The sequence below is a fragment of the Gopherus flavomarginatus genome, chromosome 19 (assembly GCF_025201925.1).
Source record: "Gopherus flavomarginatus isolate rGopFla2 chromosome 19, rGopFla2.mat.asm, whole genome shotgun sequence".
In the NCBI taxonomy this organism is placed as follows: domain Eukaryota; kingdom Metazoa; phylum Chordata; order Testudines; family Testudinidae; genus Gopherus; species Gopherus flavomarginatus.
The window spans coordinates 12,562,882-12,581,065 of NC_066635.1; the positions used below are offsets into that span (position 1 = coordinate 12,562,882).

Consider the following 18,184-nt stretch of genomic DNA (forward strand, 5'->3'; position numbering starts at 1 on the left):
ACAGTGATAAGATCAATGCAGTTCTCAGGAAAAGAAAAATCCCATCTTGAATGGGCACTGCCTGCAAATGCTGTAAGTAATAGGGTGCTTCATATTTAAGCTTATTTTTTTAAGGACATACACACTGCTGCAGTTCTTATGCATTAAAATAACAGGACAGCACAATTCAATAGAAAAGCTCTGTGATGACTCAAGTGGAAAAATGGAGGCTATTGCAAGATCTGCCTAGTTTGCGGATAGTTAATTTTTATCAGGTGACTACGCTAACCAATTATTTGTGTTTTATTGTGTTGAACTGTCCACTTTTGTCTTCTAACTTAGCTACTGTCTTCATGTACAGTATCATGCACACTGAAAAAAACCTTTAAATGAGAAAGCCAATGCACAAGTCGTTTTCATGCCCTAAGAACTATACAGCTGATGTTGAAATTCTACATTGCGAAAATTTTCAACCAGCTGTAATTAAGGGCCATGTACAGGGGCAGACAAGAGGAATAAGAGAAGCCCCAAGAAGGTTTCCCACCTCTTTCGGGCTCTGTGCAGAGTCTGCTATTGATAGGCAAAATGCATGCTGCAACCCCTTAAAGCACACAAGCATGAGACACTCTGGCCCACATACCATCTCTATGCCAGGTGGCACTGTGCCTGAAGTCCTGTGCGGATACAAAATTTATATCCGCAGATATAAAGCAAATATCCATGGAGTTGGATGACTCTAGCGATGATGAGCGAGACCAGCAGGGCCATGGCTAGTGACTGGGCCAGGAACACAGCGGCAAAAGCAGCAGCATGTCAGGCCACCGTACGCAGGAGTCCACACCCATCCCAGCCAACTCCTCTGACATGGCTGTACTATCCCAGCCCTGCCCACTGGGGCCGCTACCAGGCTCACTGGCAGCGGTGCCTGGTTGTACTAATGAAGTAGTCCCCAAACTTTTTACCTTGTGCCCCCATCTTACCCCTGTCCATGCCCTCCTCCCCAAGCTGGGACCAGGAGTAGGGCAGCAACTCGGGGAGGGGAAGGGTGCAGACAGGGTAAGGGGGCCAAGGCTGGGGCGGGGCCAAAAGCAAAGCCCAGGCACAGGGCTGGCAGCTGGGACCACAGGTTCGGCGCTCCAGGCATGGGTTCAGTAGCAGAATGAGGGGCCAGCAGCCACACATGCCCAGACATTCCTCTGGGCCCTCCGAGGGGGACATGCCCACAGTTTGGGGACCTCTGTGCTAGTGTGTACAAGAGGCTCGCACATTCCCAGACAGAAGTCCCTGCCATACAGCAGTGTGCGCCTCCTTGTGGTGAGAAAGCCATGCCTGTGTCATTTATTTTCTCAGTGCTCATGTAATCTTGAATTATTGTGTTACAGAAAGTGGAGAGGAAAAAAAATAGACACTATGCAGTGGAAAAGAACTGATTCACAGCTCACCTTAACTTCGATGAAGTCTGGTTTACCAAGGGACACCAGTTCAGCATAGGCTTTGAGTTCATCCACGTTCCAAGCTTTCACCAGTGTCAGTCTATACACTGTGCGCTGTTGCTGAAAGAGAGAAAAACTCAGTTCAGTGACACTTGCTTTGCACTCCACTTAATGAGTCACTGAGGTTTCCTACTTTGTAATTCACAATCTTCAAACTATCACCAAAAAAGAAAAAGCTTTTTATTGTAGAATCCTAGTTCCAAGTACTGGGGGGAGGACTGCAGTAATCTAGATCATGAAGGGAATAACCCATGCTCCATGAACTAACTTTTGATCTAAAATGACTGCATCTAACACTCTCTCTCCCTACGCAATTACATATGGGAGTATTGAATTAGCAGGACATATCACTTGGTTCCAGCAGAAATCAAGAATGTTTCTTCCCTTTTGGTATGACATTTCACAATTAGTTGCAATACGGATATTTTATTTCATGAAAATGAATCATGCGGCATTGCCAGTAATGGAGACTAGCAACTAGACTAGAGGGAGCCTTCATCTGTCTGGGTCTGACAATTGCTATGGTACACTATGTTCACTATTGCTGCAGAAAAAGCTCCCTTGTGACAAGTTACGCAATTTATTGGAAACAAAAGTGACAATTAAAATTGGTACCAAAAATATTTGTGTGTACCATCCACAACCTAATCCATAAAGACTGTGCTATAAACCATTAAAAATAGTGTTTATTATTTGCAATACTATTAAATAAACCAACATCAATTCCTCAGCAGCACTCTATCCTGGCTCTGAATCTCATCACCACATCACCACCACTATGTCTAGGTTTCTACCTGCTCTCCACAAAATCTTTCTTCACAAAGCTGCTCTCTTCAATAACTGATGAAACAGTCTACCGAAGCACTGGGATTTCTCATCGCACTAATCTATTTCCTAGGATGGCCACAGTAAACACGCTCATGCATAGTACTGGCCCTGTGCGTCTCTTAAGAATAAAGTGATTCTGTTCAGCAGCTTCATTTTTTATAGACTCATAGATTTAAGGTCAGAAGGGACCATCACGATCATCTAGTCTGACCTCCTGCACATTGCAGGCCACAAAACCTCATCCACTCATTCCTGTAATAGACCTCTAACCTCTAGCTGGGTTACTGATGTCCTCAAATCATGGTTTAAAGACTCAAGTCACAGAACCATTACACGGATTTAAACCTGCAAGTGGCCCATGGTACAGAGGAAGGTGAAAAACTCCTGGAGTCTCTGCCAATCTGACCTGGGGACAAGGGCGGGGGGAGAATTCCTTCCCAACCCCAAATATGGCAATAATTAAGACCCTGAGCACATAGGCAAGACCCAACAGACAGACACCCAGGAAAGATGTCTCTGTATTAACTCAGGGCTCTCCCCATTTACTGTCCTATCACCAGACGCTGGAGATATTTGCTGCTAGCAGTCATCAATGGGCCACATTTCATTGTAGACAGTTCCATTATACCATCCTCTCCATAAAAACTTATCCAGTTCAGTCTAGAAGCCACTTAGGCTTTTTGCCCTCACTGCTTCCCTTGGAAGGCAAGAAACCTTCATCTAATTTCAAGCATAAACTTGCTGGTGGCCAGCTGATATCCCTTTGTTCTTCTGCCCACATTGGCGTTTAACATAAATAACTCCTCTCCCTACATGGTATTTATCCCACTAATGTATTTATAGAAAGCAATCACATCTCCCCTAAGCCCTCTTTTGTTTAGGCTAAACAAGTCAACCTCTGAGTCTCTCCATTCCTCGGATCATCCTAGTAGCCCTTCTCTACACCTGTTCCAGTTTGAATTCATCTTTCTTAATACAGAAGTCCAGAACTGCACACGGTATTCCAGAAATGGTCTCACCAGTACCTTGTATAACGGTACTAACACTTCCTTGTCTTTCGTGGAAATACTTCGCCTGATGCATCCTAGGACTGCATTAGCCTTTTTTCATGGCCATATTACATTGGCAGCTCATCCTGTGATCAACCAATACACCCAGGTCTTTCTTCTCCTCTGTCACTTCCAACTGATACATCCCCAGCTTATAGCAAAAATTCTTCTTGCTAGTCCCTTTCTTAGGGCAAGCTTGTTCAAGCAGATACTAGCAACAACCCTTTTGTAAGTAGGAAGCCACTTAACTATGAGATAAGGCGAGGGTCTACTTTTATTTTTCGAGAAAGCTCATTTGCCCTCTTATTCCCCCAGCTCCTTTATCTTTCACTATATTCCAAACAGAAGCTGGTAGAATAAAACATTATTTATAGAGCAATTTTCCAGCAAAATTGTTTTTTCGATTAACTCATTTTACATCTTTGGCAGAGAGTACATTGTAAAATGTTACAAGAGTACCGGCTTACTTCGAAAAGCTAATGCAACAAATCCATGGCAACCTAAGACTTCACAGTTGTCAGTAGCCTGCATACCACGGCCAGAAATTCACAGGAACATCAGGGAGAGAAATCAAATGTTTCTGGAGCAGAAGAATCAGGCCTTTACTACTTGAACTGGAAAAGATTCTCCGCTAGCTGTCAGCATTACAGGGCCTACAGCAGAATTTCATAAGCCATCCTGATTCCATTCAGTTTAGGTGAGTTGTACACATACACACTACCCAGTTCATTACAGAATATACTAAATGTGTTCAACTCGTGGGAGAACACTTCAACCTCTCTAATCACTCAGTGACGGACTTGAAGGTGGCAATATTGCAACAAAAAAACTTCAAAAACAGACTCCAAAGAAAGAATGTTGAACTTGAATTAATATGCAAATTAGATACAATTAATTTAGATTTGAACAGAGACAGGAAATGGTTGGGTCATTATACTAATTGAATCTATTTCTCCATGTTAAGTATCTTCACACCTTCTATGGGTCATCTCGATTACCACTTCAAAAGATTTTTTTCTCCTGCTGACAAGAGCTCATCTCATTTGATTGGCCTCTTACAGTTGGTATGTGTACTTCCACCTTTTCATGTTCTCTGTATGTATAAATATCTTCTTGCTGTATGTTCCAGCCTATGCATCCGATGAAGTGGGCTGTAGCCTACGAAAGCTTATGCTCAAATAAATGTGTTAGTCTCTAAGCCCTCGTCCAGACTACCCCGCCGTATCGGCAGGTTAAAATCGATTGCTCGGGGATCAATATATCACGTCTAATCTAGACGCGATATATCGATCCCCGAGCACGCTTATATCGATTCCAGAACTCCATCAACCCCAACGGAGTTCCGGAATCAACACGGAGAGCCGCGGACATCGATCCCGCGCCATCTGGACGGGTGAGTAATTCGATCTTAGATATTCGACTTCAGCTACGTTATTCACGTAGCTGAAGTTGCGTATCTAAGATCAATTTTCTCGCCCTAGTCTGGACGAGCCCTAAGGTGCTACAAGTACTCCTGTTCTTTTTGTGGATACAGACTAACAGGGCTGCTACTCTGAAACCTGTCATTACTAACAAAGGACCAGCAGACAAAACCAGACAGGGTGCCACTGCTTGAAAACAAAGGTTGAAGACTGATTGCTTCTTTAGTTAATATTTAACAACATCTTGGGCCAGGTTTTTAAAGACATTAAAGTGCCTAAAAATGCAGGTAGGCACCTACCTGCTGCTGTAGGCACCTAAATACCTTTAAAAATCCAGCCCTTTATGTCCCAGCACTTCTGCCCATTATGAGCACAAAGCCTCAGAAAGTCATCACGGTACACAAGGAAAAAGGGTAAAATTTTCAAGAGTGCCTAAAGTGACTTGGGCCCATACCCTCCAAGGTAACTATGCCCCTAGCTCCCATTGAAATCAAAGGCAGTTATGGGCCTGGAGACCTTTGAGCAGCTGGGTCTTAGCAGCCTAATTACTGTTCATTTTCAATCAGACTTTAAGGCACTTTTAAAAATGTTACTGCTAGCCTTAAAAGCTGAACCCACAAAGTCCTTGAAGGGATACACCTCTGTGAGGACCTCGCATATAAAGAATCAATAACAATTTGATATAATAAGCTAACACAAAAACTTATAGAAGAAACCTGAGAATAATATACATTTTACAGGAAACCAACAGCATCCCTGTTGAAAGCTAGCGCGTTAGCTGCCGAATTCTGGACTAGTTACACTGCGTAGAAAGCCCATCTGTAACAGCTGAGATAATCAATGAAGACACAATAATAACATTAATCTAATTTACTTTAATAAGTGATATCACTTCTAAAAGACTCTAGTCCATGTGACAAGTATCCTGGCACATCAAGAAGGAGGAATGATTTCTAAGCCCAGGGTTTGGCATGAATGAAGTATCTGTCCTCCCCAAAGCCCTCCATTGTTCATAACCTTGTTGCCTTCTGGCAATGGTAAGGTGAAGGCTTTTGTGATATAACTGAAGTAGCAAAAAGAAAGTTCAGGAGGCGAGATAATAGCAAGGTCATGAAATGGATTATTAAAAAGAGAGAAAGAACAATGGGAATGCTAAAGATACAGCATCTTTTACAAGGTTATTGGTGGGAAAGGAAACCAAAGATTATGAAAAAATCTTAACTTCAGTAAAATCTCATCTGGATTGCATGCCTGACCATTTTTAAGCAATTGTGACATTACCCAGGGTACAATCTGGACTGTTGACCAGCTGTGTCCCTCAACTCTCTAACTTGGGGTACCTTTTACACTGCTTTGCTGTGAGAACAACCACTCCTGGTCTGCTCCCACATAGCTTCTAGCATGTAAATTACTCCCAGCTATATTACAAGAGTGTTCTAGCCAGCCAGTCACGTATTATATTACAGGGCGACACACCAGCAAACCCCCAGTCAGACTCTCCCCCCCCCCAGAAATATGCATCTTGTACTGCCCACCGTTTTTGTTTCTGGATAATACAAGCTCATAGAAAGTCCATTGCTTCATTAATAGAAAATGATATGCACAGACCCTGTTACCTCAGATGAAGGTTCGCAAACACTTCAATCCAAACACTGGTTTAGATAAAAAAATAAATGTTTATTAACTACTGAAAGAAAGATTTTAAGTGATTATAAGTAATGAGGCATAGAAGTCAGAACTGGTTACAAAGAAACTAAAAAGTAAAATCCAACTAATCTCTAACTTAACAAGCTAAGTAAATGTAAAGCAAAAATGCCCCTCACCACATGCTTTTACAGTGTCACTGGCTGGAATCCTTCCAGCCAGAACCCCACTCCTAGTTCAAAGCTGTCTCTTTGTCTTTCAGGTGTTGTGGCTGTTATAGGCAGAGAGAAAGGCAGGAGTATTTTGTGGCATCTCTTCCCATTTCTTATAGTTCTCTTTTCCCTTTGAAGACCATTTCCAGCTGAGGTTCAGAAGACAGGCGGTCTAGGGGACAGGAACCTCCAAGCTGTTTTCTTTGGTGCTATGCAATTTTTTTTTTTAACTTGTACCCTTCTTCCTGCCAAAGAATGACCACTTAACCAGGTAATAGTCCATTTGATTTTGTTGATACGTGGCTGAGACGCTGGCTAGCCTTTTGTCTCTGGGGAACTGGTTTGAAGCTGTTTCTCCATATTTGGAATATGTCACACAGTAGAATTTTATAACTTTACATACCATGGTGCCACACATATTTAAACATCACAATAATGTACAGCAGATTATGAGTTTTCAAATGATACCTCACAAGGCATACTTTGCACAAAAAGGGTGAACATAGGAGTACAGACTGTCACACCAATTAAATCAGAAATTGCTCCCCAAGGGTCAGCTGGGACTGGAAAATAAATGTGTAGCTTCAACGTAATGTTAAGTAAACTAATGGCTCTTAATACAAGCTCGCCGATGCAAAGGGCCAAAGTCAGGAAGAATACATTCCAAAAGAAATCAGTGAGTTGTGTGCCTTGCATGAATTAAGTCTAGAAGTAACGCTGGAATGTCATATAAAAACAACAAGAAGAACAGGGCCCAGTGCAGTTCTGCTGTGTGTGCAGAAAATGTAACATTCTGATAATACACATGCACATATCTTTAGTGACTCAGAGAAGGAAGATACCACCCTGTCCAGAGGTTAAAGCCCCAACAGAAACTTTTCATTAAAATGTGGAAACGCCCGTTTGTATGGATTTCCATCACAGTCTCAGTAATCCCCATTGGAATAGGCACATTGAATACCAGTCAATAAAAACTACCCACTCCATTTAGGCTACTCACAGAACCTTTAGCAATTCTACTAGGTTACAGTCTAAAGGAGGTTATTGGCTCAAGGAAGGACACATTGATAAACACAACTACTGCCAGAAGCCAGATCCACAACAGCCCGTTTTTGGAAAAGGACAGATTCCCCAATATTAGTGGCATGGAGATGGAAAAATGAAGTATGTGAAATCCGTTAGACAGGGGGAAAAGACAGACAGCCTTATATCAGGATCAGCTAGATTTTATGAGATATGGTTAGCAGTTTGGGGAATCTGAACAAAAATGCACAGAATTTGACCAAACACAAAAACATCTTTTCAATGTAAACAAATACAGGCTAAGAATTATAATATTTGTTAATACATGAATGAAAACGTCATGTATGTTAATGATGACAAAATAAAAATGAAAACAAAATTAGCCAAGACACAAATGGGGTGAGAATCTCTTTGCAAAATCATGGTAATTGCCACTATATGGAGCAGGGGTAGCATGCCCCTTAGCCTAACTGAAGTGTTAACAGGTCAGGACAGAACCAAAGATTTAAGAAACAAGTGCAACCCACAAGACATCATGCACAGCTGTAGTATCTACTTGGAATGTGCTATCCACTTGAGTACTGTTTGTTTGTAGCAAGATCCTTGGGAAAAGCCCGTAAAATGTTCTCCCAAAATTTATCAACACCTTATAATACCATTAAGTATATATTAGAGTAAATCTAATAAAAAAGAATATTGAAATTGTGTAAGTGCCCATTGCATCAGTAAGAGATGACAGGAGGTGTTTTTAATTGAGGGTAAAGATTAAAGGAGAGCCACAGAATTCTGAAACTGGAAGGAGGATTTTACATAAAGGAAATTAAATATTTTTTTAATTTATATTGGGGAAAGTGATAAACCCATTATGCCCATGCAGATTTCCTTCTGTAATAATGAAGTACTGTACAGATTAGTTGTTTTGTTTCCTGTCACCTAGATCTCAACTGGTACATTCACATCTAAATTTTTGTCTGCTTTAAAAAGTCTGACACACTTCACCCACTTTGTGAAACTGAAACTGCTACAAGTATAGGAAAAGTACTTTTTAAATGGGAGAGCTGACTGATATTTAATAACTGCAGTCAGCGTATATTATCGATCATTTTAACAACCCAACTGTTGAAAAAAAATATTAGCTAATCATTAGTGGCTCTGAGAGAAACAGATGAACACTGAACTCTTGCCCAAAGGGACAGGAAAAAAGTTAACTAGCATCAGGAATTTATACTGCAACTGAAGTAACGTACATCCAGAGGGCAATATAAAACTAATCTCACTCACATTTTCATTAAAAAAAAAAAAAAAAGTATATAAAAATGACTAAGAGCCCAATCCCACAATGCGTTACATGTGAGCAATCCTTATATGTAATCATCAGCACTAACCCAAGCAAAAATAGCCACATATTATCATACTATTATTAGTGTTTGTAGGTGTAGGTCACCATATAAGGACCCCTTCAATGGCTACTAGCCAGGGTGGGCAGTGATGATTTGCCAGAAGCTGGGAATGGGTAACAAGGAATGGAACACTTGATGATTACCTGTTCTGTTCATTCCCTCTGGGACACCTGGCATTGGCCAATGTTGGAAGACAGGATACTGGGCTAGATGGACCTTTGGTCTGACCCAGTATGGCCGTTCTTATGTACAGACCCCACCATAGTATGCACTGAACTAACATAGAATAAGACATTTTACACTTTAAGAGTTTACAATCCAACACACTGGAATGTTAACATTTACTGTCTAATGTTACATGCCTTATGTTCCCAGGAAAAGCAATCAGTACTTCAATTCAGACAGCTATCACAGTAACTCTAGTTAAAATGTTATGAATAATACAAGCTAACAGACTGTTGTCCAAGTGATAATCCAGTTGAGAAGAAGAAATTTGAGGGAGTGAAAATGCAAAAGTTTTATTTAAAAATCTATGCTCACCAACCTCCAAAATCAATGACACAGGGAACAGCGCCACTTAACATTGCTTATTGGAACTAGCACAATCTGACAAAGGCTGCAAAAAACTTTATGCTCTTCTTCTAAATGGAATTCCTCTGACACAGACCAAGCTAAATCAGGAAATTAAAAGTTGTAGAAATGGCATCTAGGAGGAACACACAAACATGTCACTTTGGAGAAAGAAAACAACATATGCCAATGAATAGTTCTAACTTGCTCCAGTAATACAAAACACAACTCTTCTAAATCACCCTTCACAGGGGGAGTTGAGGGCAGTGTACAATTCAGCTCTATGAAAACATCCATAATTAGCAACAATTAAAAGCAGCAGCAAACATACGGAACATTCCTATAGCCTGGTTTAAAATGTCGACCTAGACCACCAATTATCAACAGCAGCGGAAAGTGCATTCTACAGTCATGGGGCATAATTACAGAAGGAAAAAAAATAGTTCCCATCATCACAAAGTTATAATCAAGGTAGATTAGATAACCAACTGATTCAGATCTTAATGAACAGCTGAGAGTGTAGCAGAAGAAATAAGCAGTAAAGCATACTGAAGCAAATCCATTCAGAGCCATAAGAGTCAGATCAACTTTAAAATCAATACATTGAAAGAGAGCTGAGATTTCAGAAAATTACTAATATGTTATAATGTCTGCCTACCTAAGAATGTGAGCTGCCACATTTGAAATAAAGTGTATCCTTGATATAATACAATCTGGTACGCTGAGATAATATATCCTTGACTATATGAGAGCATTCATCAGCAATTATAAATCATTCTTACTGACAAACGGCTCCAGAGGGGGAACTGCGTTTTACAAATTATTGGTCCACTATTCTCAAAAAACTGAACAACAAACTCCTAGAGGACTATTTTTTACACTAACAATCTCATGGAGATAATGAAGGTTTTTTTCAGTAGCATGTAGGGAAAACTCTTTAGATTTGCTTCATTCCAGTAACAAAACCAGATGCATAAATCAAGGAGTTCCTTCTACAGTAAACTAGTCTCTTTGCAGTACACGAACAGATCTATTTTGTGTTTTTATATTTCTTGACTGGGTAGTATTGAAAACTGCTAAAATGATAAGCAGCCACTTTAAATTCTCAGGAGTTTTCCTTGTACTCCTTGCAGACTCTGGGCCCCTGTAAGGAAAAGTACACTCTGGTTCTTTAGCAGTCAGTCTGCAAAGAGTCAGCTCAGAGCAAGGTGAGATGAGTTGCGAGACTCTGCATTAGTGAGCAGCCTCCTTTGTCTCTGTTTTTTCGGTTCTTGCATGTTAAGGGTCCTGATTCTAAGAAATAAAGGAGTGTTACATTACAGTCTTCCAAAAAGAGTATTTTATGACTTCTGCGTGTATGCTGTCAACATAAAACTGACATACCAATGTAGATTTTACAAATGTGTTTGGTCAGTATTCCCTAGGCAATACAATGCAAATGTAGTTTTCTACATCCACATACTTTGAGTTATTTATAACAGCTCTATATTTAGTATATTTCTAGATAGCCAGAGCACTTATGACAGTTACAAATTTCATTCATTATTGAATTTTACTTATGATGAACAACTAGGGTTGCCAACTGTTTAATCACACAATCCCAAACACCCTTACTCACCCTGCCCCTTCCCCAAGGCCCCGCCCCACTCACTCCATCCCCGCTCCCTTTGTCACTCACTCTCCCCCACCCTCACTCACTTTCTCCCAAGTGGGGCAGGGGGTGGGTTGAGGGAGGAGATGTGGGCTCTGGGTTGGGGCCAAGGGGTTTGGAGTGTAGGAGGCGGCTCCGGGCTGAGCCTGGGGCAGGGAGTTGGGGTACAGGAGTGGGGGCAGGGTGCAAGCTCTGGGAGGGAGTTTGAGTGCAGGAGGGGGATCCGGGCTGGGCAGGGGTTGGGGTGCAGGACAGGGTGAAGGCTCTAGGAGGAAGTTTGGGTGCATGGGGGGGTGCAGGGTGCAGGCTCTGGGAGGGAGCCTGGGTGCGGGAGGGGGCTCAGGGCTGGGGTAGGGGGATGGATGCGGGAGGGGGTGAGGGGTGCCTACTTCAGCTGGGTGTCGCTTACCTCAGGCGACTCTCAGTCAGCAGCACAGTGGGGCTAAGGCAGGCTCCCCTGCCTGCCCTGGCTCCATGCTGCTCCCAGAACCAGCCAGCACATCCCTGCAGCCCCTGGGGAGGAAGCAAGAGTGTCCACATGCTGCCCCTGCCTGCAAACACCACCCCTGCAGCTCCCAGCCAATGGGAACTGCAGAGTCAGCACTCAGGGCAAGGGCAGTATGCGGAGACCCACTTCTCACCGCCCCCCCAGGAATGTGCTGGCTGCTTCTGGGAGCAGGGCGAGGATAGGACAGGCAGGGAGCCTGCCTTAGCCTTGCTGTGCCGCCAGACTTTTATCAGCTTAAAATCTCCTGGATTAGCTTCAGTAGCCTCCAAGACATATAGCCCAATTTGGGGGACTCCTGCTGAAACTGGGAGGGTTAGCAACCCTATGAACAATATCATCATCATCAAAGTGACAGACTCCAAAGTGTCTAGATCTCTTTTGAAAACGAGACTCAGGAGCTCAACCAATGTAGGTGCTTTTGAAATTTTTACCCTATAACTCTAAATTACTCCGGCTCTTCTACTTAAGGAAAACACATTTCAAACAACTCCATGCAATAGGAACCTTGATGAAAAACAGCATTTTCCTATTAAATTCCCGTTGCACCTGAAGAAGTGGGGTTTTTTTACCCATGAAAGCTTATGCCCAAATAAACCGGTTAGTCTTTAAGGTGCCACCAGACTCCTTGTTGTTTTTGTTCCTGTTAGATTATCATCGTACAATTGATTAGTTTCTTGAAACATTGCATCTTCCAATTGCCAATGAGGGGCACAGAGAAAAAAAATGCAATAAAAATCCTATAATAAAAAACGTTGGACTCCAAAGTTATTACCCAGTAGATAAGGAGATAAAACCTTTTTCTCCAGACTTTTGAATCCTGTTACCCATCAGTAGGGTAAGAATTTATGTCTCACTGCTAAAGAGGCAGAGAACACAACTGACAATCACCACTGATGTTGGACACAGAAACTTACTGGACTTTTAGCATGCAATTAAATCTCACTTTACAACCATGTCAGGAAGCTTTCCAATCCCATACAATTTGCAAGTGAGCATTTGTTGTGGGTACAACCTTTGACTTTGTCCAAATCGCAAAGCCAAACTATCCCAAGCAGCTCAGCAATCAGCTAAAGCCAATATAGGAGACAGTGCTCTCTTTATTATCCATCATTCCAGAATTTGTTAATGTAGTTTTTGCATGTCAGCTTGACAAAGTGCTCCCTTCCTGCTTCAATAACCAAGAGGGATTAGGCTGGCTTTTTTTTTTTTTTTTAATCGTCTCTTTTTAATTCCCTCCATCTTAGCGTTCATCTTTTTGCAGAGCAGATATAATTATTCTTCACAGAACATACCAGTTCTAATCTCTGATGGGGGGAGGGGGAAATGTATATCACAACTATTACTATTAATGGCCCTGCACAGGTACAGTTAGGGACAAGAGGAAAAATTTCCCTTCAAGGGATGGGGAAGGCACAGAATCCATAACACGAGGTACAAAAGCAGTGCTGAAGCTTGTGCTTGATCCTGAACATCTGCAACTGATTTCAGTGGGAGCTGTAAGTACTCAGCAGCTCGGGATCAGACCTCAGGCCTGACTCCCAATTGCCTTGCATCTTGTGCATATCTGAGCAAAGCGCTATCAAATCAGAACTCGCCACTCGCACCAGGGAGCTGTGTTACTAGGGAATCAAAAGCAGGGCCCACAACGGCCAATGCTAGTAGCACTCTGGGCTTACATACAGTGGGCCGTGGCATTCTGCAGACCACCAGGCTCCAACAGATTTGGGGCAACCTTAGCCTTTTTCATGGGAAACCCACACCTAATGAGACAATAGGAGAGAGATGCCTGCAGAAATTTCCTCCTCCCTGGGAGGGCAAGAACAGGCATTCAGTCAGGTATGTGCTGATTTAACACCCTCCTTCATTAAAGTGTGAGAATCCTCTGGTAAAGTGAACTGAACATATTCATGGAGTCACAAGTCAGATTGTTAAGTATTCAGTACACCCAAAGTGTATGAGATTTCTATTCTACTGCTTAAAGCAAACTCTTCTGAATAAAGCGACAAAGAGTCCTGTGGCACCTTATAGACTAACAGACATATTGGAGCATAAGCTTTCGTGGGTGAATACCCACTTCATCAGACGCATCTTCTGAATAGTTATATACCTTCCTTAGATATAAACAGACTGAAGAAGAGCTCTGTGTAAGCTTAAAAGCTTGTCTCTGTCACTAATAGAAGTTGGTCCAATCAAAGATATTACCTCACCAGCCTTGTCTCTATACTAAAATAAGACATTTTATTTACCTGGTCTTCAAAGTAAATTCATATTCTGTGCCTAGTAGAATTAAATAAGTAACGTAAGTGGTACAAACGAACTGCAAAGGTAGCTTTGCTTAAATGGGAAAAAAAGACTTGTGGAAGATTAAAACACATAAATCCTACATGAAAATGACTATTGTCTTACTCCAGCATTGCAGATACTTTGTAGGTATTAGATTATGAATAGGAAGCTACTGCAGAAACCAGCTTCTGGATTTTTCATTAGTATTTCCTGCACTCTCTTGGATAAAGAGCCTTGACTTGCACCCTAGCCTGAGACAACTTTTTAAAAGGATCTGAATTGCCAAGTACTAACCCTTATCAAAATATAGAATGGCTTAAATTCTTACACACATGCACAACTTTAGGACCACTGTTTCATTTCTGGTACCCTTGGCAGGTCGTTTATTATAAACATGGGAGCAGTAGGCAAGGTTAACTTTTGGAGTAGCAAGCCCTCTGAAGATGCTACAATTTATCACTTGTTACAGGGATTTGCTATAATAGAAAAAAGCAAAGAATCCTGTGGCACCTTATAGACTAACAGAGGTTTTGGAGCATGAGCTTTTGTAGGTGAATACCTACTTCATCAGATGCATGTAGTGGAAATTTCCAGGGACAGGTATATATATATGCAAGCAAGCTAGAGATAATGAGGTTAGCTCAATCAGGGAGGATGAGGCCCTGTTCTAGCAGTTGAGGTGTGAAAACCAAGGGCTTGCCAACTACAAAACCAGTTTCTCCTCCCTTGGAGATTCTCTGTGACCCATTTTACTTATACACTAATATTTGTAAGCTATTATCCCCACTTTGTTATACCAATTGTAGTCTTTGTTCTGTTTATTTGATTAAAAATCCCTGGAAATAAAATGTTAACTAAACATTTGTGCTGAGGCCTGAAAACTGTTTTATTAAGTAGATTCAGAGTCCTCATTATTTTTTCCACTTTAACATACTTATCTCTATAAATCATTTACCAAATTTCCTTTATTGATTAAGAAAGATTTTTATTTCTAGGTTGGCTCCCGGGGACTGTCATGCAAAATTTATATTCAAAGTAGAAAATCAAGTGCAATGTTCCTGAAAATAAAAGAAGAGCAGCAAACCAAATTATATGCAGCCATCAGCAAAAACATACTTCAGATTTATTGTTAGAAACAGGCCGACAGGAACAATGATATTTCAGTTCCTCTGGGGAAATTAGGTAAATCCAACATTAGAGAAGACAAGTATCTGGAGCAGCATGGATACTGCTAACACGTGGCCCAATCCTATAACGTTATTACAAAAACACAGGGCTTGAGCTACAGGAGAACTTGTAGGGTATGTGTACACTGCAGCTGGGAATGAAGCCTTCCAGCCTGGATAGACAGACATGAGCTAGATCTACTCAAGCTACTGTGTTGAAAATTGCAGTGTGGACATTGCGGCACGGGTGGTGGCCTGGGCTAGCCACCCACACTTAGACCCATGACTTGATTGCCTTGGACTCGGGAGCCTACCCTAAGCTACCACCTGTGCCACAACATCCATGCTGCTATTTTAGCATATTAGCTTGAGCAGAACTAGCACAAGTCTCTCTGCCTGAGCTGGGTATCACACCTCCCAGCTGCAGCATAGACATACTTATAGGGAACAAGCACCCTAGTAATAAGACTCCATTCAGGTCTGAACAGGGAACCTTTTGTGAATCCATGCCCAAGTATTCACAAGATCAGGGCCTTTATGCATAAAGGACTCGCTTTACCAACCAATGAAATACAGCAGCAGTCACTAGGGTGGAATACAGCAGCTGTTAAAACATCAGGCAGCAACTATTCAGAATAGGAAATGACGACCACTATCTCCAATTCAAATCTCATGGGCAATTCAGCAAGGCGGAAAGTAATCAGCCTTGGAATGTGGCCAGTACATCAAGGCTACCAACCTATTATCATGAAAAGAGCCACTGAAGTTTTAACAAAACTCAAACGGTCAGCCCTCGATTTTAAGGCGGATCTGTAAAACATTATCTCCCCATATCACTGTGCTGGGACCCTGGTTACAACCCCAGCTGGAATACCAACTCAGTTCTGATTCTACATGACCACCGCAAGGTTTTAATGAAAAAGTTTCATGTACGGTTTAAGACTATGAAAATGCTATTTAAAAAACTGAAACATTAAAAATAATTGTTCCTCAGTTTTAATCTCTGAAGTGCTTTGAGAGCGAAAGATGAAAAGCACTGTATAACAACGAGGTATCATCATCATTACTGAAGAGCAACATTTAAAGTATATTGACAAACAATGTGGGGAACTTCATGTGGGGGGAGGAGAGAGCAAAGAGAAAGGAGGAAATAATCCAGCCAGATGTGATTATCCTCTGCAACAATCTAAATGAAAACCAGGGCCAAAGGTTTTAAAAATAGTCAATAGTTAGGAATATAAATAAGCAGACTGATTTCCTAAATTGCAAAGCACCCATCAGCTCCACTGGCAGCTGCTGGGTACTCAGCACTTTTGAAAGTCAGACACTTATTTACATGCCTGTAGAAGATCCAAAAAGTGGGAGGCCAAAAATAACCCCCCCCCCAATAAAAGTCACTTCTAAGAAGGTCTCCAAACTGATGCCAGCCACCTGCAACAATCCCAGTTCTCTTCTTGTTCTACATGGTAAGCAGGCGCTCTCCCTTTTCCTTGGGTCAAGCTGGGGAATGAGTCACTTAACCCAGTTCAGAAGGCCCTTCACTCAGAGCCATGAAATGTATAGTCAGCAAAACAGTCTACAGGCCGGTAACCTGGGGCCTGTCCTCTGTCAGCCAGGCTGGCTTCTGGTCCCCAATCTCTTGCTCAGCTTTCTTTTCCTGTTTATATAACCCAGTCCCAAGGACAGGGCAGGGCATTCCTGGACTGCATCCAGGCTATCTTGGCTGTGAACTCCAGCCTGTCCCGTAAAGGGGTGGTACACCCTACCAGAGCGCCCAGCTAAAGACTTAGAAGCCTTACTGTAGGTTCCTATTGTTGAAAAATCTTGGCCAAAGAAAATGACTTTTCAGCTCCCCTTGGATCTGATATGTTCTTATGCAAAGACAATCTTTTGCAACGTCCAGACTTCTTATTTTTTACATGCCAACTGGGAATATGTGGGGAGGGGGAAGAATAACTCTGCATTTTACATAATCCTATGACAATGATGCCAAGATAATGAAACACTAAGAGGCATGATGTCTACTAAAATGAAAGATTTTCACAATTTGACAAAACTTCAGCTGTGTCACAGTAATGGTTCACTGAAAGTAGCGGCCAATAACATAATACATGTTATGTATGATTAATGTGGGGCACATCAGCATGTCAAACGGACTAAAGTATGACAAGTTAATATTATGGTTAAAAGAACAGGGATAGCACGCAAACAACAAACCAGCAGTGCAGCTGCAAGGACTAAATAACAAAGCAAAGATTAACCTGCCATAAAAATATAGAACACCTCTCTAACACTCTACGAAGCAAGAGATTTATGAGTATTTTTCTTTGGGGGTTGTCTAATTTACCTTAAAAACAAAAAAAGATTTAAAAGACCTGACTTGCTGTAATTCTGCCAATTGAATTTAACTAAAAACAAAGCAGAAGATACGTTTTATGTCTTGTTGATTAAGAGAGCTTTGAAGGCAGCTGCTTTTGTAGTGCCATTATATTACTCCAGTAGTTACAATCTAAGATAATGATTATTATAAAAGGTAAATGGACTTTAAAAAATTTAATTGCCCATCCTATTAAAAGCATAGCTCCAGCAGAATGCTCATGAGATTTTAAAAGAACATAATTTTTATATAGTACCAACTGCATGCTTTAGAGACAAGCAAGAAGATACGATCTGGGGCTGAAGGAGCTCACACTCTGATCCAGTCGACTTCTATACCTATGCAAAGTTACTACCATGCATGGTCTGCAGGGGCAGGCCATACTTCAGAAAAAAGGAGAGTGCTCAGTTCTTGGATGTGAATGGAATTGTGCCTGTCTTTAGAGCTGCAAGGGTCTTTGAGATCCATGGTGAAAAGGACTAGATAGAAATTACGTATTACCACTGGCAGCTGGTATAACCCCACCTTCAAACATTTCTCATTCAGGACCTAATTTAACATTCCTGGGACCCTTTCCGTC

At 41.6% G+C, this 18,184-nt stretch overlaps 1 protein-coding gene across 4 annotated transcripts in view; it reads right to left on the reverse strand.

Moving 5' to 3' along the window:
* Window positions 1-18,184, reverse strand: part of LOC127037648 (S-adenosyl-L-methionine-dependent tRNA 4-demethylwyosine synthase TYW1-like) — a 130,577-nt gene that overhangs the window by 34,147 nt on the left and 78,246 nt on the right. For all 4 annotated transcript variants that reach the window (XM_050929648.1, XM_050929649.1, XM_050929652.1 and 1 more), the window contains one exon: window positions 1,422-1,532. In XM_050929648.1, coding sequence (XP_050785605.1) covers window positions 1,422-1,532 — 111 coding nt within the window. The remainder of the gene's footprint in view (window positions 1-1,421; window positions 1,533-18,184) is intronic.